This window comes from Mustela lutreola, chromosome 5 (assembly GCF_030435805.1).
Source record: "Mustela lutreola isolate mMusLut2 chromosome 5, mMusLut2.pri, whole genome shotgun sequence".
NCBI classification, from domain to species: Eukaryota; Metazoa; Chordata; class Mammalia; order Carnivora; family Mustelidae; genus Mustela; species Mustela lutreola.
The window spans coordinates 36075616-36096972 of NC_081294.1; the positions used below are offsets into that span (position 1 = coordinate 36075616).

The 21357-nt window shown below is 35.0% G+C and overlaps 1 protein-coding gene across 1 annotated transcript in view; it reads right to left on the bottom strand.

The window, feature by feature from the left end:
* HCN1 (hyperpolarization activated cyclic nucleotide gated potassium channel 1) overlaps positions 1–21357 on the bottom strand; it is a 393513-nt gene that overhangs the window by 324479 nt on the left and 47677 nt on the right. The window contains exon 2 of the mRNA XM_059173942.1: positions 18827–19250. Within this exon, the coding sequence (XP_059029925.1) occupies positions 18827–19250 (424 nt within the window). The remainder of the gene's footprint in view (positions 1–18826; positions 19251–21357) is intronic.

The following is a 21357-nucleotide window of genomic DNA, read 5'->3' on the forward strand; positions in this document are numbered from 1 at the left end:
CGGAAACAATGCATGCAGAAAAAAAGTCCAGTGGTATATTTACAGTACTAAAGGAAAAAAAAAAGTTTTCCTAGAATCCTCAATACAGCATAAATTCTTTTTAAAAATCAGGACAAAACAGGGTGCCTGGGTGGCTCAGTGAGTTAAAGCCTCTGCCTTCCGCTCAGGTCTTCATCTCAGGGTTCAGGGATGGAGTCCCGCATTGCAGGGGGGCGGGGGGGGGGTCTCTGCTCAGCAGGGAGTCTGTTTCCTCCCCTCTCTCTGCCTGCCTCTCTGCCTACTTGTGATCTCTGTCAAATAAATAAATAAAATCTTTAAAAAAAAATCAAGACAAAATAGGAAGTGCCAAGTATAGAAAAGCTGAGAGCATTTGTCAACAGCAGACCAGCACTGAAGAAATATTAAAAGAACTTCTTCATATAAAAGAAAATTGATACCAGATAAAAATTTGGATCTATGCAAAGGAATGAAGAACAATAGTAACAATAAGCATTAAAAGGTATTTTTAAACTCTTTTTTAAAAAAATACCTTAATGGATGCCTGGGTAGGTCAGTTGGTTAAGCGTCTGCCTTTGGCTTGGGTCATGATCTTCAGGTCCTGGAATCAAGTCCCACATCAGGCTCCTTGCTGAGCAGAGAGCCTGCTTCTCACTCTCCCTCTGCTTGCCACTCCCCCTGCTTGTGCTCTCTCTCACACAAATAAATAAAATCTTTAAAAAACTTTTTTAAAAACCTTAAAAGACAACAATTTAGAGCAAAAACAATTACAATACAGTGTGGCATTTATAATGAACTTTAGAAGTAAACAGTAGCACAAAGCAAGCAAGGGGACACTGGAAATACACTATTTTAAATTTCTTACACTGTATGTGATATAGTGCAATATTATTTGAATGTAGACTGTGATAACCTAAAGGTGCACATTGTAAATCTTAGAACAAGCATTGGAAAAAATGAGGCATTGTTACTAATTCAATAGTGGAGATAAAATAGAATTGTAAGAAATATTAAATTAATATAAAAGAGATAGAAACAAATTACAAAGCAGATATGGGATAAACAGAAAACAAATACCAAGAGGGTAGATTTAAGCCCAACTAGAGCAATCAAAACATTAAATGTAAATGGTTTAAATTAAATGGTAGAGATTGCTAGATTTGATCAACAAAAGCAATGCTGTTAACATACGCTGTCTACAAGATACTCATTTGAAAATAAAAATACAGGTTGAAGAAAGCTGAAAAAAGATATATCATAAAAATATAATTAAATAAAGACAAAGTGGCTACAGTTATATCAAAGTAGATATCAGAGATAAAAAGGGTCATTTTATGGTGATAAAAGAGCAATTCATCAAGAGGACATAACAATTTTAAGTATAAAATTCATAGCATAGATTCAAAGTACATGTAGTAAAAACTGGTAGGAGGAGAAATGGCAAAATTATAGTTGCATATTTTACTTATTTTATTTGTAATTTTATTATGTAATTATAATTATTATAATTTTAATGTGATTTTTATAATATTTTGCATATTTTAATCTCTCTCAAGAATTATTAGAACTAGCAGTCATAAAAATCAGTAAAGAAATAAGTGATTAGATTTGGGGTGCCTGGGTGGCTCATTGGGTTAACGCCTCTGCCTTCGGCTCAGGTCATGATGGTCCTGGGATCGAGCCCTGCATCCGGCTCTCTGTTCAGCAGGGAGCCTGCTTCCCTTCCTCTCTCTCTGCCTGCCTCTCTGCCTACTTGTGATCTCTGTCTGTCAAATAAATAAATAAATAAATAAATATCTTAAAAAAAAAAAAAGAAAAAATGAAATGTGATTAGAATTATCACTGTCAAAAAAAAAAAAAATTACCACTATCAATTGACAATGACAGAACACTCCTACTAATAACAACAAAAACATACATTTTTAAGTGCTTAGAAATTCACTAAGATAGACCTAGTCTTGGCCATTAAATAAGTACCAATAAATTGGAACAAGGTATGAAATTTAACAATGATTAAAGTTATAACAGTAGTAAGAACATTTACCAAAAGTCTAAGAATTATCTTTGATTTTTAAGTATTTTTAAAAATGAATTGTTTGAAAAATGAAATCCAAACAAAAGTAATTCATTCTAAGCAAAATGGACATATTATGAAGCACATTTTATATCTGGTTGTATAATGCTTGCATTTCAAGTGTTCTCAATATTTCAAGTACAATACATTTTTCTTATAAAAATTATTCTGATTATTTCTTCTATTCATAGCACTTTTTATTCTCTGCTTGATTGGGCAAAAGTCAAAAAATTAAGCATTGTAATTCTTTTTAATGTGGAGGATAGGAAATTAAATTATGCAAATATCCTTCCACATTTAATAAATTATTAAACTCACACTAAATCTGATGTTTTGAAGCTTGGAAATCCATACTTCCATTAATAGAATGATTTAAATTCCTATTAAGGTTGAGTTCACTTACAAAAACTAAGTAAAATAAAGATTGCTTTATAATTGATATACCCAAGAGGCATCTCTGACTGAGTCACCCATGGTAAGTGCCTGTTCCCTCTGATGCTTAACGGAATGTCCATCAGCCTTCTAAGCACTCTGTGAGCTTAGAAAGGATGTCATGGGATAATAGCACTATTGTGATCCCCATCTCAAGTCTTGTCTAAATTATACTAATGCTACTTAATGGATGCCCTACCTCAAATCTTACCTGCCTTTTACCTGCTGTTTTCAGTCATATTTACATCTATGCAATATAGCAGAGATGGGGCAAGACCTGCTTGTTAAGATTTTTGGACCATGCAGTATGCATGGATTTAAATTCTGGCATTGTCAGTGACTAGCACAGTGCGACTTGGGTGAAGTGTTCATCTCTCTGTGCCTGAGCTTCATTTGTTATGGAATAACGATACTACCCACTTCATAAGGTTGTTTGGGGGATTAATAAAATTAGTGTTTGCAAACGCTTAAAAGAGCATGTAGTTTCATAGTATCATTAAACCTCTGTGAAATAAATATATTATGCTGTTGCCTAAAATCATTCAAATGCTTCTTACTGTCCTCAGGATAAAGCTTATACTCTTTAATTTGACTTTCAAAATAGCAGCTTATCTTAACCTCTTCTCTTCATACCCAAGCTATGTGGGCTATGTGGACTTTACTTGAAAACACTCTTAAATGTCTTTTCACTTAAGAAATATACCCTTGGCTACGACATCTTTCACTTTTTCCTAAGTCTGACTCATCCCTATAGGTCTCAGTTCAGGTATCACTTTCCTGTCCTAGCCCCCAAACCTGTACTACCTCTTCACAGAGAACTCTGCCATTTCCCCCATCACAGAGCATTATATTTCAATTCCTTTTTACTTATAAGATTAGATCGTATGCTATTTAATAATGAAACTCTTTTTTGCGTACTATTGCAATATATTTGCATAGCATATACTATTAGTCCATTATATACTCATTCAATAAAACAAGAATAACTTAAAAAACAATACAGTAACTGTATCATAGAAAAGTATAGCATGTTTCCTCCATCACGACCTCATCACTAGCTAGGTTGTTTGTCTAAAACCAAAAATACCCATGCAAGAAAAACAATGGGATGACCCAGCAGGTCCATGATACTGTTTTGAATCCATCCAAGTTTAATGCAAGCTAGCCACAGGCCAACTTAGTGATCCATCTGAGACATACTCTGCCTTCCTCTCTCAGCTATTCAAACTCCTGAAGTAGTGCTATTAGGCAAATAGCTCCAGCTCTCTGCCTGCCAGCTACATAGTGGATCATTCTTCTTGACTTTCTTGCAGCTGGATGAAGTCATGTGACAACTTCTAGCCCAAGAGTTATAGACATATATATATATATATATCACTTCCGGTCAGATCACTTAATTGCCCATCAAGACCCAACACAGCTTTTCATCTCTTTGTGAAAATGACTGGCAATGATCAAAATGGAAGCTACCTAATCAGTCTATAGCCAGGTGCAAGCCTACTGGTGTGACCAATATGTAGTCAGTGGAAGCAATATACAGACCTTCCCTGCAAGAAGCTACCAAGATATCTTGGTATGAGTGATAAACACCTTCAACACTAAAAAACAAAACAAAATTTTGTCTCCACAAAACCGTTAATAACTCACAAACTATACACTGGGAAATATTGAAAAAGGTTTCTGAAAACTCTTAAGAGCACAAGAGAAGGGGCGCCTGGGTGGCTCAGTGGATTAAGCCGCTGCCTTCGGCTCAGGTCATGATCTCAGAGTCCTGGGATCGAGCCCCGCATCGGGCTCTCTGCTCAGCAGGGAGCCTGCTTCCCCCCCTGTCTCTGCCTGCCTCTCTGCCTACTTGTGATCTCTCTCTGTCAAATAAAATAAATAAAATCTTAAAAAAAAAAAAAAAAAAAAAGCACAAGAGAAACAGTCTAAGGAAAACTTCTCCCAAATTCAATGAGAACTTGATTTTGTTTTGCAGGCCCAAGTTTGTACCAGTAACATGCCTACATGACTGAACTGGGAGGAAATTATTTTGATTATTTTCCCCTTAAGAAAATTTTAATAGCATAATTTGGAAAACAAAATTTATAGAATCTGTAAAATTTTATTATACTTAAATTGTATTTTTTAACCCAAAAGTATTTATTTACTTTCTATGTCCAATAAAATAAATATTACCTGGATATATGTATTAGATAAAAAGGAAAAACAATGAATCTGACATCTTTGATCCTGCAAGTTGAGTAAGTTATTTTGCCAATTTGGAAGTAATCTATTTTTAATTTAGTCATCTCATTAATCACTTTTGTTTTTTCATAAAAATTTCTTCTCTATTTTAAAAGGCAGAAATAAAATAATATAGCAACTCCTGAACAGATAAAATCAGTAGTTCTCCATCTAAGGAGTGGATCACACTGGTTTATTTACCCTTAATACTCCATTCCTCCATTGAAGGAATAATGAAATATATTGTACCCAAAGTCCTGAAATAGGATGCACTGGCCCTATGCTAAGGCTCCCTGGTGTGTGCGTGTGTGTGTGTGTGTGTGTGTGTGTGTGTGTCCTGATGAGAGAATTTTCTTTTTTCACAATTAAAAAAAAAATTACTTATAGATACTTTGTTTACACTCTTCGTTAGCAAATCTTTTAATGGAAAATGTGACAGAAGAAGACAAGGGAAAATTCCTTCTTCCACGGAGATACCGGTGATAAGGGAAACTCATAGTGGAGGGACCTGGCTTTCTCAAAAAGCAGGGAAAGGAGCTGATTTTCTGCGGGCTATCATCATCCCCCACCACAACAGTGAAAACAACGTCCATAAACAGGAAGGAAGGAATATTTGAGAAGGTCTTTGGTGTAAAGAATATACTCCTTTTGCATACAAGGAAGGAATATTTGAGAAGGTCTTTGGTGTAAAGAATATACTCCTTTTGCATACAAGGAAGGAATATTTGAGAAGGTCTTTGGTGTAAAGAATATACTCCTTTTGCATACAAGGAAGGAATATTTGAGAAGGTCTTTGGTGTAAAGAATATACTCCTTTTGTATACAGACTCTGTCAACACCTGGATTCCTCAGGAAAGAAAGCTAGAGCAGTCTGTGCAGCAGCCACCCATGCGACCAGGGCCTCCGAGCCCGAACAGAAGCCGGGAGGCACAAAGATAATGAATGTTATAGTTACCTACAAAATGTGGACACAATGCAAGCACTCTGAATAAAGCTGGTGTTTCCGTAATTACAGATTAGCTGATTCGATATTGGGCATTCCAGTCTCTGAATGCAGCTCACTTTCTTGGTATCTCTTAGGGACTGCTCATTTAATTGTGATAACACATTTTCCAGTTAGGAGCCCCATGCAAGAGCATCTATACTATATAGAAAAGAGCAAGAAAGCAAGTGAGAGAAAAGCTAGGTTCTTCTTTGCTAAATTCTCTCACTGATTACAGACTGTGGAATACTGTACATGAAATATAAATGTTGTTCTTTCTTCTTTCTAATAACCTTCAATATTTAGAAATTTTTCATAAATGTGTATGATCTGAATGAAATGAAAATGTCTCATATTCCAGTATGAAGAAGTCATTTTGAAATCTCAATGGAGTTTTGGTATTATTTTAAATAAAAGTGGTTTTCTTTTCCTTGGTTAGTATAACTCAGCAGATTTTAGTAAAGCATGGTGTTTAACACCCCTTTTTGTTTCAGAGGAAAAATCAAAGGATGGCAGATACCTGGCCCAGACACTGCCACTCCTCGCTCATGCTCCATTAGCAACTTTAGGAATTGATTGAGCTGTGTGAGTCAGACTGAGCTGAGAGCTGAGGTGTAGCCTCAGAATCATTTCTGAAATCTTCTTTTCAACAATTTCCAATAGAAAAGAATTCACACATATCTGTAATGAGTGTTGATCTCCTTTTCTAACCCTTCTGCTATATTATAAAATCTCTTTTAGCCATAGTTGTTGATGATCTATCTTTGTATTTCTATATGTAGCACAATGTTCAGCATGTGGCAGGGGGCCGATTAATATGCATCAAATACTATATTTGGTAATCATATGAAGACATGAAGTTGGCAAATAAGAAGTCAGGTAAGTATTTAACTACTTGGTCTCTTATTTAGAGGATTTATTTAGTATGTCATTACATATATAGTGTTTAACTAGATGTATAGAATCATACATTTAACAAATGTGCTACTACAGAATTCTTGCAAAAACAGTAGCCTTGTGCTAGACCTGTGCTAACTGGAAATGTTTCCATCTGAAGCCACAGAGTCACCTTCTAATTTAAAGACATTGGAGATTTCTGGAACATTTGAAATAACAATTCAACTAAATGGGAAGGGGGATGGTTGATGTAGTTGGTAAAATTCCCAGCAATAACACTTACAAACATTAAAACATTCATCTTTGATATTGGGCAAATACTAGTAATTTGGCAACAGGAAAAGTTTTCAGCAAAACTGTAAAATACTTTTTTAATTGCTTGCTGGCAACCTCCTGTCTCTCATGCAGCCCAACTAAACTTCTATCCCAGTGGAAACCTTCTCTCACACAAAGGCACCTCTCACTCAAGTTCTGATACAGATAATCATATATCTATCCTTTTGGGGTTTTATTGTAAAGACTTTATATATTTATTTGACAGAGATCACAACTAGGCAGAGTGGCGGGGGGAGGGGGGAGCAGGCTCTCTACTGAGCAAGGGGCCCAATGCGGGGCTCGATCCCAGGACCCTAAGATCATGACCTGAACCAAAGGCAGAGGTTTAACCCACTGAACCACTCAGGAGCCCCTATCTATCATTTCTGTATACAGAATACTCTCAACTACTTGAGAATTACTCTCACTACCTGCCAACCAATAGCCTGCTAAAATGTTATTTGATAATGGCTGAAAGCATATTTGAAGGTCTGTAGAATACTCTTGAAGCTGAGAAAGCCATAAGACATAGTGAATCATTCCTGGACGGTGAGCTTTTAGTCATTTATGTCGTAATTCCCAAGAAATGTCTGAGAACACAAAATTAGTCAGTCATTTAGTACTTCAAAGTCTGTTTCTCATAACCTGCCTTGCAAGTCAGGAGACAGACTACATATACTACTTTTGGAATCCATACGTATTCTAATATTATTCTAAAGTTAATCATTTATGTGTGCCTAAATTATTATAAATCTAGAAATTCTTCAATAACTCTTTCGTAACAAATTACTGGCATTTTTTGGTAATTTCTGTCAAAAAATGTTTCTGCTTCTACAGAAGCAGGGGGAAGAAAGGAGGTAATCAGGTTAAGGGCTATCTAAGACTGCATTTCTCTGGATTTCAGATTAAATAAAAATGGGGAAGTATTTAATGGTACAAAATGATTAAAACCTGACACTTGAATGCTTATGATTCACTGCCAGTCAATGGGAAGCCTCTGTTCTGTATATTAATCCTCCTTCTCAGTATCATGGAGACCAATATTCACACACAATGGAGAACTGCTCTCTATATGCAAAGACTGTAACCTCACAAAGCAGATACTCCCAATAGTACTTTTAGATACTATCAGGCAGGGCAACCTAGGTGGCTCAGTGGGTTGAGCTTCTGTCTTCTGCTCAGGTCATGATCCTAGCATCCCAGGATCGAGTCCTATGTTGGGCTCTTAGTTCTGCAGGGAGCCTGCTTCCTCCTCTCTTTCTCTGGCTGCCTCTATGCTTACTTGTGATCTTTGTCTGTCAAATAAATAAATAAAATCTTTTAAAAAATAAAAATAAAAAAATTTTTTTTTAAAAAGATACTATTAGGCAGTTACAGTTCTTGGATTTTAAATTTTAAAAGACATGTTACCACAAACTGAATTCCACTTTTTATTCTCTGTTATGATCTAAAATATTGAGGAAGATGGGTATTTTATTTTGTAGAAATCCTATAAAAAATCACTGAAATAATTTAGGTGGTTAATTATATCTTAAAATAATATACTCTTTAGACTTTCCACATTCGTTTACAAAGCCCTTTCACTTGAATTTTCTCTTCAATTATTTAAACAACCATGCAAGCCAAGTAGAAGCCATCAGCCATATTTTTAAAATGAGAGAATGGTATCTGGAAATGACTGGCACAAAATGTTCCTGGATTTTTATTTTAATCAAGGTGAATTTCATTTATTTTTTTTTAATTTTTTATTTTTTATAAACATATATTTTTATCCCCAGGGGTACAGGTCTGTGAATCACCAGGTTTACACACTTCACAGCACTCACCAAAGCACATACCCTCCCCAATGTCCATAATCCCACCCCCTTCTCCCAAACCCCCTCCCCCCAGCAACCCTCAGTTTGTTTTGTGAGATTAAGAGTCACTTATGGTTTGTCTCCCTCCCAATCCCATCTTGTTTCATTGATTCTTCTCCTACCCACTTAAGCCCCCATGTTACATCACCACTTCCTCATATCAGGGAGATCATATGATAGTTGTCTTTCTCTGCTTGACTTATTTCGCTAAGCATGATACGCTCTAGTTCCATCCATGTTGTCGCAAATGGCAAGATTTCATTTCTTTTGATGGCTGCATAGTATTCCATTGTGTATATATACCACATCTTCTTGATCCATTCATCTGTTGATGGACATCTAGGTTCTTTCCATAGTTTGGCTATTGTGGACATTGCTGCTATAAACATTCGGGTGCACATGCCCCTTTGGATCACTACGTTTGTATCTTTAGGGTAAATGCCCAATAGTGCAATTGCTGGGTCATAGGGCAGTTCTATTTTCAACATTTTGAGGAACCTCCATGCTGTTTTCCAGAGTGGCTGCACCAGCTTGCATTCCCACCAACAGTGTTCTATGTTCACCCACCTCAAATATCCACAACAGTAACCACAAAAAAGCAGCACATTGAGATACTTAGCACATTATGGCAAATATTCCCATTGACGACAGATCTAAATGGGAAATCCTTTTTGATTTCACCACTTCTGACGAATATGATTATCTCAAAATAGCTATTCTCTTTCTTTGCAACTGCTTTAAATTATATAGAACCCCGGGACTAGTTTCCAGAATCCTTATTCAATGTCTACTTTCACTTTAAGATGTAGTAAGAAAAGATTTTGACCCTCTTTAAAAAAAAAATGGCCTAAATGGCAGGCTTAACTCAAAATAGCCACCAGAATTATATAACCAACCAAATGTATTTCGTTTTCACACTAAGACACGACTCCTCTAATACAAAATCTAAAGTGCATACCTCAGCAAGACAGAAAGAGAAGTCAAAGTAGGTCTTTCTCAGCCATTATCCGTGTGATTGAAGATTCTAATTTTATTTATTCTTGAGCTTTCATAACAGTTATAAGTGTCTTCAGAAAACTTGACTTTCTGTGACAATTTCTAATATATTTCAATGACTATGCTTTGCCCAATGAAATAGCTAACAACTATTTCTTTTGACATAAGGCAAGCATAATTTTGTTCCCTAAAATGTTTCAGATTAATAAAAAAATCTTGGATGTTATATCTAAAGTAAATTATATCTAACAAAAGTAAAAAAAAAAAAAAACACATATTTTTCCCTTTCTGATTAAATATATTTGACATTCCCTTCAGAGTGAGTTTAATTTCATTTCATTGTTCATAATAATATAATGTTCTCAGGTGTCACTGCAACATTTTCCAATTTATGTCATGTTTCATCACACCTCTCTTGTTTATAGACGGGAGCTCCACAGTATACATGACAAATAAAAGTGACCTGTTCAATTGAGATAATTACCCAGATAATTAAAGTAACACATGTTTATTATGAAACACTCTGAAAAACTTAACCAGAATTCAAGTTTAAACCAGAATCACATCATAAGTGTGATGTTCAATACTCATAAACCAGTGCCATTCCCAATTTTCACTCTAACAGCAGATAGATGAGCCTAAAATAGCAGTTAGCTATAATACATGTTTTAACTGTGTGCACAATGGAAGGAGAAACTGAGACATTTTCTTTCCAGAAACTTCAGTTAAATGTGAAGCTGAATGGATTTTGTCCTAAATTATTTGCTGATTTATTTGCTACTTCAATTTTCTACTTGGTATATGTCAGGCAGAAATAAATACATAATAGCATTTATAATACTTCCAATGCTTGGAAAGGCAGCAAGCATATTAAAGGGCCAACAGTTGAACTCCCTGTTGAGATTTTTCACATTTTAAACTAATAGAAATGTTCATGATAGCAATAATTTACATTTCTATAAACTTAATAGTTTCAAAGTATGTTCAACAATAATACCTCACTTCAGCTTCAAAAACAATTCTCTGAGATTAGGCAGAAAATTATTATCATCCCCATCTATAAATGAAGAACTTTGATTTTGTCAATGATTTCTAAATTCCCTTGGAATATTTCCCAGACTTATCATCTTAGGACACACACTTTCAAAGCTAGTTTTCAAAATGCTATGACTAGATGCCTTAGTTAGAACCCCTTTTCTACCTCCTATCACACTCTCATAATGCATCTCTCTCTGTTTTGTTGTCAATACTATAATTGCCTCTAATATTGGATTCAAGATACTTTATCATTTTACATATATGTTTGTTTACATATTTGCTTTTCCTACTAACCTGAAATTTCCTTGAGGACATAATCTAACTTATTTAGCAGATATTCTTGTGCCCCATTATTTTCCAGACACTCTGCTAGTAGTTAAATATACAGGAAATTTATAATCTATCCCCTTCTGGAGTTTGATAGTTGGAAAGGTACAGTTTAAGAGAAATTACAAAAGTGATGAATGTCACATAACAAAAGCACAGGGCTATGTCAGGATATTACAGATAGAATTAACATTACCTGAGGGATTAGTGAATTCCACCTCAAGGAAATTTAAATTAAAGTGAAAGTCAAAGGAACAAAACGGGATGGAAAAACTGGGGATGGCCAAAGAAACAAAGTTCTAAGAAAAGTGAACAACATATGTAAAGGCCTTAAAATAGCATATAAATTTCAGCATAGTTAAAAATAATGGGAAAGGAAGTTTCCCAGGCTGAGGTTGAAAAAGACTCGGATTTCAAAGGACCTTGAATTTTGGAAATTGTCCTTATAGTAATGAAAAACCAGAAATATTTTCACCAGGTAAATGACACAGTAATATTTGCTCTTCAAAAACACCATTTTTGAGGTCTTGGGCAAAGAAGGGTGAATTTTTATTTTATTTTATTTAGATTTATTCATTTAATTTAAGAGAGAGAGAAAGAGCATGTGTGAACAGGAAGAAGGGTGGAGGGAGGAAAAGAATCTCAATCAGACTCCCTCCTGAGCATGGAATCCCACATGGGGCTTCATCTCACAACCAAGATCAGGACCTGAGCCAAAATCAAGAGTTAGACGCTCAACTGACTTAGCCACCCACGCACGCCTATAAGGGTGAATTTTAAAATCTAGTAAGTAGTCCCTTATAAAAGTGAGAATTAAAAAAAATTGAGTAATAACTTGTATTGGCTTAAACTAGGATGATGATAGAAAAGATTCAGGGAAAGAGTATGAGAATTCAAAGCACCTTCAAGAAGTAGAACCAACAGGACCTGGTTACTGTTAGCTACAGAGATTGAAAAAGAAAGAGGGGTCAAGGATGCCTCTCAGATTTTAAACTGAGTAAAAGGAAATGAGAAAAGGAGAAAGGCAAAAGGAAAGAAGAGAGAAGGAGAAATGGGTATACCGAGCTTGAGGATATCAAGAGATTCTTTATAAAGGTGTCACATATTCATGTAGACTTTGAGACGGGGGACCATAATTTTAAAACTTTGGATATGAGTCTGGCTGTTATCAATATATAGCCATGGAAGTGTATAAACACATGCAAAATGGGAACACAGATTGAGTCAATACCAGGACATTAATAAAGTCTACTATTTTAATGTTAAAATAGGGGTCTGAACGTTTCAGATATGATCTTATTTTTTTTTTAACAAAGCATCAGAATTATATGGATCTGTTGCAATGCACTGAACAAAGAGCATTCATAAAATTACACATCTCACTTCTAACCCACACAGACATAGACCCACACACACCTTGTTAATCACTACTTCATTGTCTTGACCTAACAACATTTCATATCCAAATAAAACTCATCACACTGTACTGTAGAACTTTAGGGTATCTGTTAAGATACCGCCATAAAAACGATAATTGAAAACAATAAGGAATAAAAATAATTCCTTAGAGAAAGAACTTAAACTCTCTGTTTAACTTGAGGAGAAAGTTTATATAAAGAGAAGTAATTTTTGCATATATGAATATCCACAGTCATCTATTTTATCCAGACATAAATAGACAAGGAATTAGGTGAGTTTAAGAGAATGTAAGTGAATCGCTTCTCGGCCTTCTGGCTAAGATCAAGTGAAGAGAATGTAAGTGAACAATTTCCAAAGAAGATAATTTTGTTTCTTTTTTTTTTACGAATATAGAACCCTGAAGTAACACAACCAATAGAGGACACCTAGTGGTCTTTAGCAGAATCAATATTTGCCTGCAGAAAATATTAAGCAACTCACCACACACACGTAATAATGTTAGAGTCAGCACACATGTTAATCTGAGAAAGATGACATCATGAATCTTATATATAATAGTATACAGATTATATATATATATATATATATATATATATATATATATAATGGGCATACATCAATTTAAATGTTTCAAACAATTTCCATGCATCCTATTTCATTTGAACTTCATGACTGCTATGTTAAGTTTATAGATGAATAAATCACTTTAAAGACTTCTCCCCAGATTACACGGAAAATAAAAGGCACAATTTGAATAAAGTCCTACATATACTAATTTCTAGTATAGGGTTCATTTCACATCACCATGTTGCTGGAGGCGTGCAATACAAATCTCAAATATAATTGGATCAATAATATTAATCATGATATATATTGTTATATATACTAACACAGTAATATATTATTATGACAACATTAATTATGCCAAATATAATTGATACTTAAATATGAAACATTACAAAAAGACTTGATATAAGATCTTCTCATATTTTACTATCGGTACAAACATTGCAAGGGTAAGAATTGTTGGCAAAGTTAAATCTCCCTTTAGATAACCAAACAGTACCCTGCTTGGCGCTGCCTATATATAAGAAAGCAGGTGAGTCATATATCTGTCTCCCAACTGGTATTATTAGGTCTCTCCACAGTGATCTCCAACCCTCTTCACTCTGTGGCACTCTAAATTGTAACCCCTCCCCCTAGCTTCAAATGCCTCAATGACACTTTATTAAGTTCATCATTAGCATAAATTCATGTCTACGCCTCCGAACTCATTCCCTTCACAAGCTAGATTCTGAGGTGCAGAACTGTCTGTACTGGGCTGCTTGTTCCTCAAGTCTTAGTGGGATGCTCCTCCCGGCCCCATTTTGCTCAGCTTGGGAAATCAGTCTCCAGCTCTGAAACCCAGTTCAAATCTCTGTGAACCTCTCTTCTTGTGCAAAAAAAGCTGTGTTGTTCTCTCCCTCCTTGATTCTCCCACTTACCACACCATCTGTGATTATTTGCTCACATGTCTGTTTTTCCTACAAAGCTGGGATCTGCTTTGAATTCTCTCATGCAGCATCTGCACATAGAAGCTACTCAGTAATTGCTTGGGAGTGAAGAATGAATATTCCCTTGCAATTATTTAATGGATTTAGAACATGGAGGATTGCCATGTATTTAGGGGATAGGCATGCTCTGATAACCTTTCAGAACTCTGTGCTAGCATACAAGGAAATTCAAAGGCAAAGCTGACACTGACTGTTTTCTGTGGACGTTTATAGCCAACAAAAGAAAAGGAAAACACATATAAATAAACATTAGCAACAAAGCTGTCAGTATGAACGAACGCGAGAAGAGCTGGTAGAATTGCCCCCAGTAAAGGTATGGACGATCACAGCTCAGTCCATCAATGTTTAATATTTTCTGGAGATGAGTTGGAGCCTCGTTTTTTTAAAGGAGTGATAGAAAAGAAGAAAACACTTTGCAAATCTGAGGTGTGGCACATGCAAATTTACAGAAGCAGAAAGACTCATTCTCTGCAAGCACTGTAAAACTAAAAAACAAACAGGAGAGAGTTGTTGGGAACAAATGTAAAGTGACAGGGGTGAAATGGGGGAACAGTTTGCTGGAGAACCTTGGAGGCACAGTGAAGAAACACAGATTTGATGTGATGGGCTATAGAGAGCCTCTCAGTTTGAGTGAGGAGTAAGTTTAGGAAAACACTGGTGTTTGCTTATGGCAAATCTTGGAATTTGATGCGTTTTCTGAAAAAATGAAAGTAGCTAGAATATGTATTGTGTAATTATAGATAGGCAATTTATAGCAAGAGTTAGTTTCTAATCTAATCCAATTAGAATGCTAAAATTAACCAAAGACAGAAACCACAGTCTGCATTAGCTCCCTGTGGAATAAATTTCCTTATTAATGCTGCGTTGTTAAACATACTTTGTATATAAACCTATCTCTGAGCTAACATAAAAATCTAATATTGATTGCTAGAAGAGCAGCTCAATGTTCCGTACACCCTATTTATCTGAAATTGCTATAGACATATATGAAGATCAGAACCATAAGCCCTCTTCCTGCTTCAAGATAGATTTAGTTAATTATGGTATATCTAAAATCTACACATGGAGGATTGAGGGGACAGGAGATGGGGATACAAAATAAAATATCTTATGTGTGTATTCCAAAGCCATAGTTATTATACAAGCATTATGCATTTCCCACACATTTTTTTACATTGCTCATGAAGAATTCACACTTTATGTGACACTGAATCCAACAAAAAAATAACCATTACAGAGAAGCATTTCTCATTTCAATTATGTTTCTGAAATCTCAAATAATATCAAGGGCTATCCCTCTTTGATGAAATGACTGACATCAGCAGCTGAGGGATTTAAGGTTCCTAGAACTTTTCACCTTTGCTAACTGAATAATCTCCCATATAGTACCCTCTTAATCTACCTTTTATCTCTTCAGGGCTTGCCATGGTCCCAAATTGTTACTAAGATTCTATTTTTATTTCCAGGGATTTCCTCACTGTTTCTTTTAGGTCAGAGAATAGGTTTCCCCCTGTGATAGGTAACAAAATAACACTCCAGCTTGAGTTACTCTTTACTTGAAATACAACATGAAGAACAATGATGAATTAAGGGAATGATCCCCCCCCCCCCCAACCAAAATACAAGAATGGGAAAGATACACTTTGGTTTTCTGGAGATTACAGGAAAAGGAATGTCTTGGCCTGATTTATCCAAATTGCTACAGATTTTCACCTAACCTGGCAATACATATATTTTCAGGATAGAATCAGAGAGTTCTATTTTTTTGCATCTGAAAGCCATTGATCTTAGAAAATTGCCTTGTGAAAATAACTTCTCTCCTGATTATTTAATACCAGTGTTTCATAAATTAGTTGGCCTAATCACCTCTTTCCGTCTACATTAGCCACTACATTCAATTTTAGTAATGACAGTAACATAAAGACTAAATTTTAAAGTTTCTGTATTTCATTCACAATATTTCTCTAATTTATTTGGCTTTGGCACTTCTTGTTGTTTTTCAGTTGAACTAATTCAGACCGAAAAAAAAAAAAAAAAAGTATCATTGAAGATGGAAGCAGTTTCCTATAGAAGGCAGCCACTTTCCTTGGGAATGATTCATTTAGAACAGTGGCAGCTTCCAGACTTCACACATTACTTCCCCAAATTTGCTGAATTTAGCATTAGCCAGCTTGGTACTAAAACACTCAGAACTCAAAGACATGTGGGTGAACTCACATCTTCCTCTGCGGTCTTATTCCAAATGTTCACAGAGCAAAGTCTTCTGGCTTATTTGTTGTATTTTCTATAAGTAAACACATCCTGGTGGGCATTTGTAAAACTCAGGTAGAGATTTGCCAGTTTGGAACCATTCAAGTTCCTCTGTGCTTTCTGTGTGAATCATATAGGTGATGAAATAATGAATTTGTATTAAATTCTGGATTAATTATTACAGTTTCTTCCCATTTAACAATATTACTAGCAGACATTAAATATCCATGATATATGCAATTTTACACAGGGATATCATATAAAAAAGAAAACATTCTTCACTTAAATGAGCTTGTGGTTCATTTATCATCAAGGTCATTTATTTATAAGCAAGATCTTGCCAACTCACAACTCTAGCTTCAGTGGGTTTGGTTACCAAATTTCTGTGAGGGCATACTAAATTGCATTTTATAGTAATGATGGCAGTGAGCCGATGATCCTGAATTATATCACGGCATCTCTGAAAAACCATCATGTTTCCCAGATCTAGGTGACTGTAACTGCTGCCAGGAACCAGAGGGCAGTAGTGTAAGAAGTGTCCTCTCCTATGACCGCATGGCCTGCCACTTTATCTGATAGGATACCATCTGTTCCCCCTGCTGCCGTTCTCTAGGGTAATTGGGTTAAAACTACAAGACATTGAAAAATAGTCACATTGCCCACTGTATTTTTAACTGGTACTATTTATATCAATAACTTTTCTTTTTACAGACTATTTAAAAAAAAATTGTGACGTTTTAAGGGGTTCATGTTCAATTCTTACATTGCATAGACACAATCTTTGTTCAGAAAAGCTTCCTTTAATTTCTAAATATGGTGGAATATACAGAATATTAAGAGTGTATTAAGAGCAGTCGAGTGTATGTTATAGTGAGAAGCTATATAGTTCCGTGGTTAGGAGCATTTGGTCTGAAGTCAGATCGCCAAGATTAGAATCCCAGCTCCAGTTTTCACTAACTCTGTAAATCTGGGCAAGCTACCAGAATTATTAGGAAAATGAATGAATCATGTAAGGAATAGAATATATTATTTGACACATAATAAGCCCTCAATAAATATTAACTATTATTATCAATAATCACCTTGGCTTGATATTAATCTCAAGGCAGTATAATAAAGTTTAAGAACCAAACATTTACTACATTTTAGGTGGAATGTGCTCTATAGAGACATATTACAAAATGAATCCAATCTCTCAAATGTGCTTCATTCGATTTTGAATATAATCCATATCCATATTTTAAGAATGATCCATTTTTATGCCTTTCAGCAGTATCTTACGTAGTGTTTTATTATTGCATGTCATTTCCTGAAATCCTGTGAACTAAAATGTCATTGACAAGCACACACAAAACACTGCTAGAGTCTCACAGAAAGCAGAGCTAATGTTCTGAGCTAAGAAGTTCCATTTTAAGACTTGTTTAAACCTAAATTCTAAAACATAATTCTTCCTAAAAATTTCAAAAAGCATTTCTGCAGTGGTAAAGCAATAATTAATCTATTGCCAATATACTGTTTTCATTAGTCCAGTTCTGACACTATAAGCCTCTTTGATCCTCATTTTTAGGCAACAATAAAATTCAGGTTATAATTAACTTAAAAAAGTAGACTTAGAAGGAAAATAAAGTCAAAAAGGTTATGAAGCAGTCTCTGGAATTCGGGACATAAACCCCTTTGCTCAGTGATGATACATTTAACTCAGATCTTTCGAAACTCCAGTTGGCTGAGCCCTTTCCGGTCCTACCCACACTGTAAGAACAACAGATGCCCTCTTCAGCAAAATATTGGCCAGATTCATTATATTTATTCATTGCACTATTTGTGTTTTCTATGTAATAATTTCCCTCCTGAGTATGCTATTTTTCAGTGTTTTGAAATGAATTAATAGGGAGAAATTACAAGAAATAATTACAGGCAGAGCATAACACTGGGCAAAATTATTATGCTAAAATCGGTCTTTACATATACAACTAGAAATACTTTTTAAAAGTCTGTTTTCTATAAATGCAAGTTCTCTGAAATTTTAATATTAGAGGAAACATAAACCAGATTATCTCATAGAACTAGTGATACAAACCAGATTAGCAATCAGAGCCTACACATCTATGTCAAAGATGGCAATTGATATATTCATATTAAATCAAAAGAAACTTCCCATGGTAGAAGAGGGATTCCATTGATTAGGATAAACATTTGTTGATTAAAGTGGATTTGTTTTTAAAAAGAAACTTAATTGGCATAAAAAAATTGTTTTACGATGACTACTTTTTCAGCTGATTCAAATCCAGTATGACCGTATCTTTGAAGATACAAATATATCACTCATGCACCAAAAGGAATAAATAGAATTTGTCTTCTTGAATTTCATAAAACTCATTAAACATAGCACAGGTGTTCATCTTAAAAGTTATAGTTAACAATCTCATGCTATAGTGGTTTTAAAAAAGTAAAAGATATGTCTTACCTCTTCCCACTGATGTATGTATCTAATTAATCTTGAAAGTCTTAACAAACGCAAGAGACTGAGAATTTTTGTAAACCTCACAATGCGAAGTGCCCTTGCCGTCTTGTAAACTTCTGAATCCATTCCTTTTTCTACAATGAGGAAGATATAATCCACTGGGATTGATGAGATGAAGTCAACCACAAACCAGCTTTTTAAATAATTCATCTTGATCACTTTAGGGTCCAGGATGATTTCAGAACTGTCTTCATTGACAGTACCAGTCCTAAAATTCATTATCAGGTCCAAAAGGAAAACTGTATCTGAAGCCACATTGAAAATAATCCATGGTGTTGTTGTTTGTTCTGTAAAGAATGTGATTCCAACTGGTATGATGACCAGGTTTCCAACCATCATTATAAGCATTATTAAATCCCAATAAAACCTACAACAAATAAAAAAAATCAGATTTTCAGACACAGACAATAACCATTCTTCCCCCATCTTAAAAAAAAAAAAAAATTACTGACTTATGGTTTAAATAAATGAGTAAAATAACAAAGTGTTTGCTTTTATAATGAAGGTAACTCCTTCAAGTTATAAATTTAAATCTAAATAAAATTAATATATTTCTAAAGCAAATCATTGTGTTTACAGAATTCTAAAAATTATTTGATATAAAGTGTTACTGAAATAAGTTCAAGAAGACACATCCCCCATTTATCCAGTAAAAAAAAACAAAGACAACCTCCTCCATGTTAATATGTAATACAGACTGAAATAAAGGAGATGTATCAGACCAGCAGATTTACACCAAAAAAAAAAAAAAAAGTGAAGATTCTTTAGAGATGCTTTGAAGTACTTTATATGTCAATTACCCATCAATCATCAATTAAAATAAAGAGTAAAATACTAAAAATATTGGTACTAAAAATATTGGTACTATAAATTATCTCTAAGAGTACAGATTAGGCCAATCATAAATTGCAGGCTAGCCCATGGCCTCATAGCACTCCAAATATTTATGCTTTCTTCTTTTTTAGTTTGAAGTGAGAAAACTAATTTTGTTCTGAGGCTAAAAATAACTGAACAGACCACTCTAAATTTTAAACTAGAATCTATCCAAAATTGTATCACTGTTTCATTGAACAGCTACTTCAAATATATTCCCACTGTTTTCCCAAATAATTCTTTTTTTTTTAAGATTTTATTTATTTTTTGATAGACAGCAAGAAAGGGAATACAAACAGGGGGAGTGGGAGAGGGAGAAGCAGGCTTCCTGTTGAGCAGGGAGTCCAATGCTAGGCTCCATCCAATGACCTGAGCTGAAAGTAGACACTTAATGGACTGAGGCACCCAATGCCCCAATGATGTAAATTTCTATGACAGAAATTTCTGTTAACCAAGATCTCTTTATTTAACATTACTTCCTCTACTTAGACCAACTGGGGTACAATTTGCATAATCCTTTCAAAATTACTATCATCCCTGGTTATGAATGACTTGGGATAAAACTAGTTGCATAAGAAAGAACTATAATAGGCCTTCTCTCTCCTTGTCTCCACCCTCCCAGGATTATGTAAAAAGCAAATGTTTCTCATTTTGAAGATTTCACCAGTCTTTGTGTCAAAACGTACCTACACAGTTATGCACACGTATACAAATACCCATGTCAATCATACATCATGCACTGTCAATTTCAATAACATATTTTCTCTTTTCTTCCCCTCCTCTTTTAATGGAAATACACAATGTGCCATTTAATACGCCAAGGGCAGAGGAGGGATGTAGAGGAGATGCAATATTGTAATAGCTATTTCACAGAAAGTGACATCATTAAACTATAAAAATGGAACCATGTGTGCCCTGAGGATTTTCACTTTTCTGGACACTCTTATCAGTTTCTTCTGTGAGCTCATCTCTCTGCCCTCCACTTGAAGGATGTCGTTCCCCTGGGTGACACACATAGTCCTTTTTACTTCTATTCTACACATGTTCTTTGAGCACTATCATACACTCATCCACATATTTATGATTAATTCATAACCGATGACTCCAAAAGCTCCACCTCTGGTCCATTCCTGCCTAACCTCCTAATCAGCAGCCTATTGAATCTAGCCCCAAGCAAATCTCACACTCACGTCACAGCAGGCATATGCTCAAACTCATCATCTCCCTTCTTGTATAGATTTCTCACATATTCCCTATGCCAGGGAATGGAACAACTCTATACTTTATTTGCAAGCCAGAAACCCTGGAGCAATCCTAGAAAACTCCTGGCCTTAAATCTACTCAATCTCACATTCAGATCAGTCACCAAGACTGTTTGGTTCCAACACCTACGTGTGAGTTGTATTCATCCATTTGCCCTTTACAATTCCCACTGCAACTATCTTCAACTAGAAATTCTTACCAGCTGTTTAATTTGGAGACAAGTTATTTAAATTCTCCAATCCTAAATTTTTTCGTCTGTAAAATGAAGATTATTATGGAACCAAATGTGTAGAGTTTTACAGATTAAATAAAGTAATATATGCAAATCATATATCCTA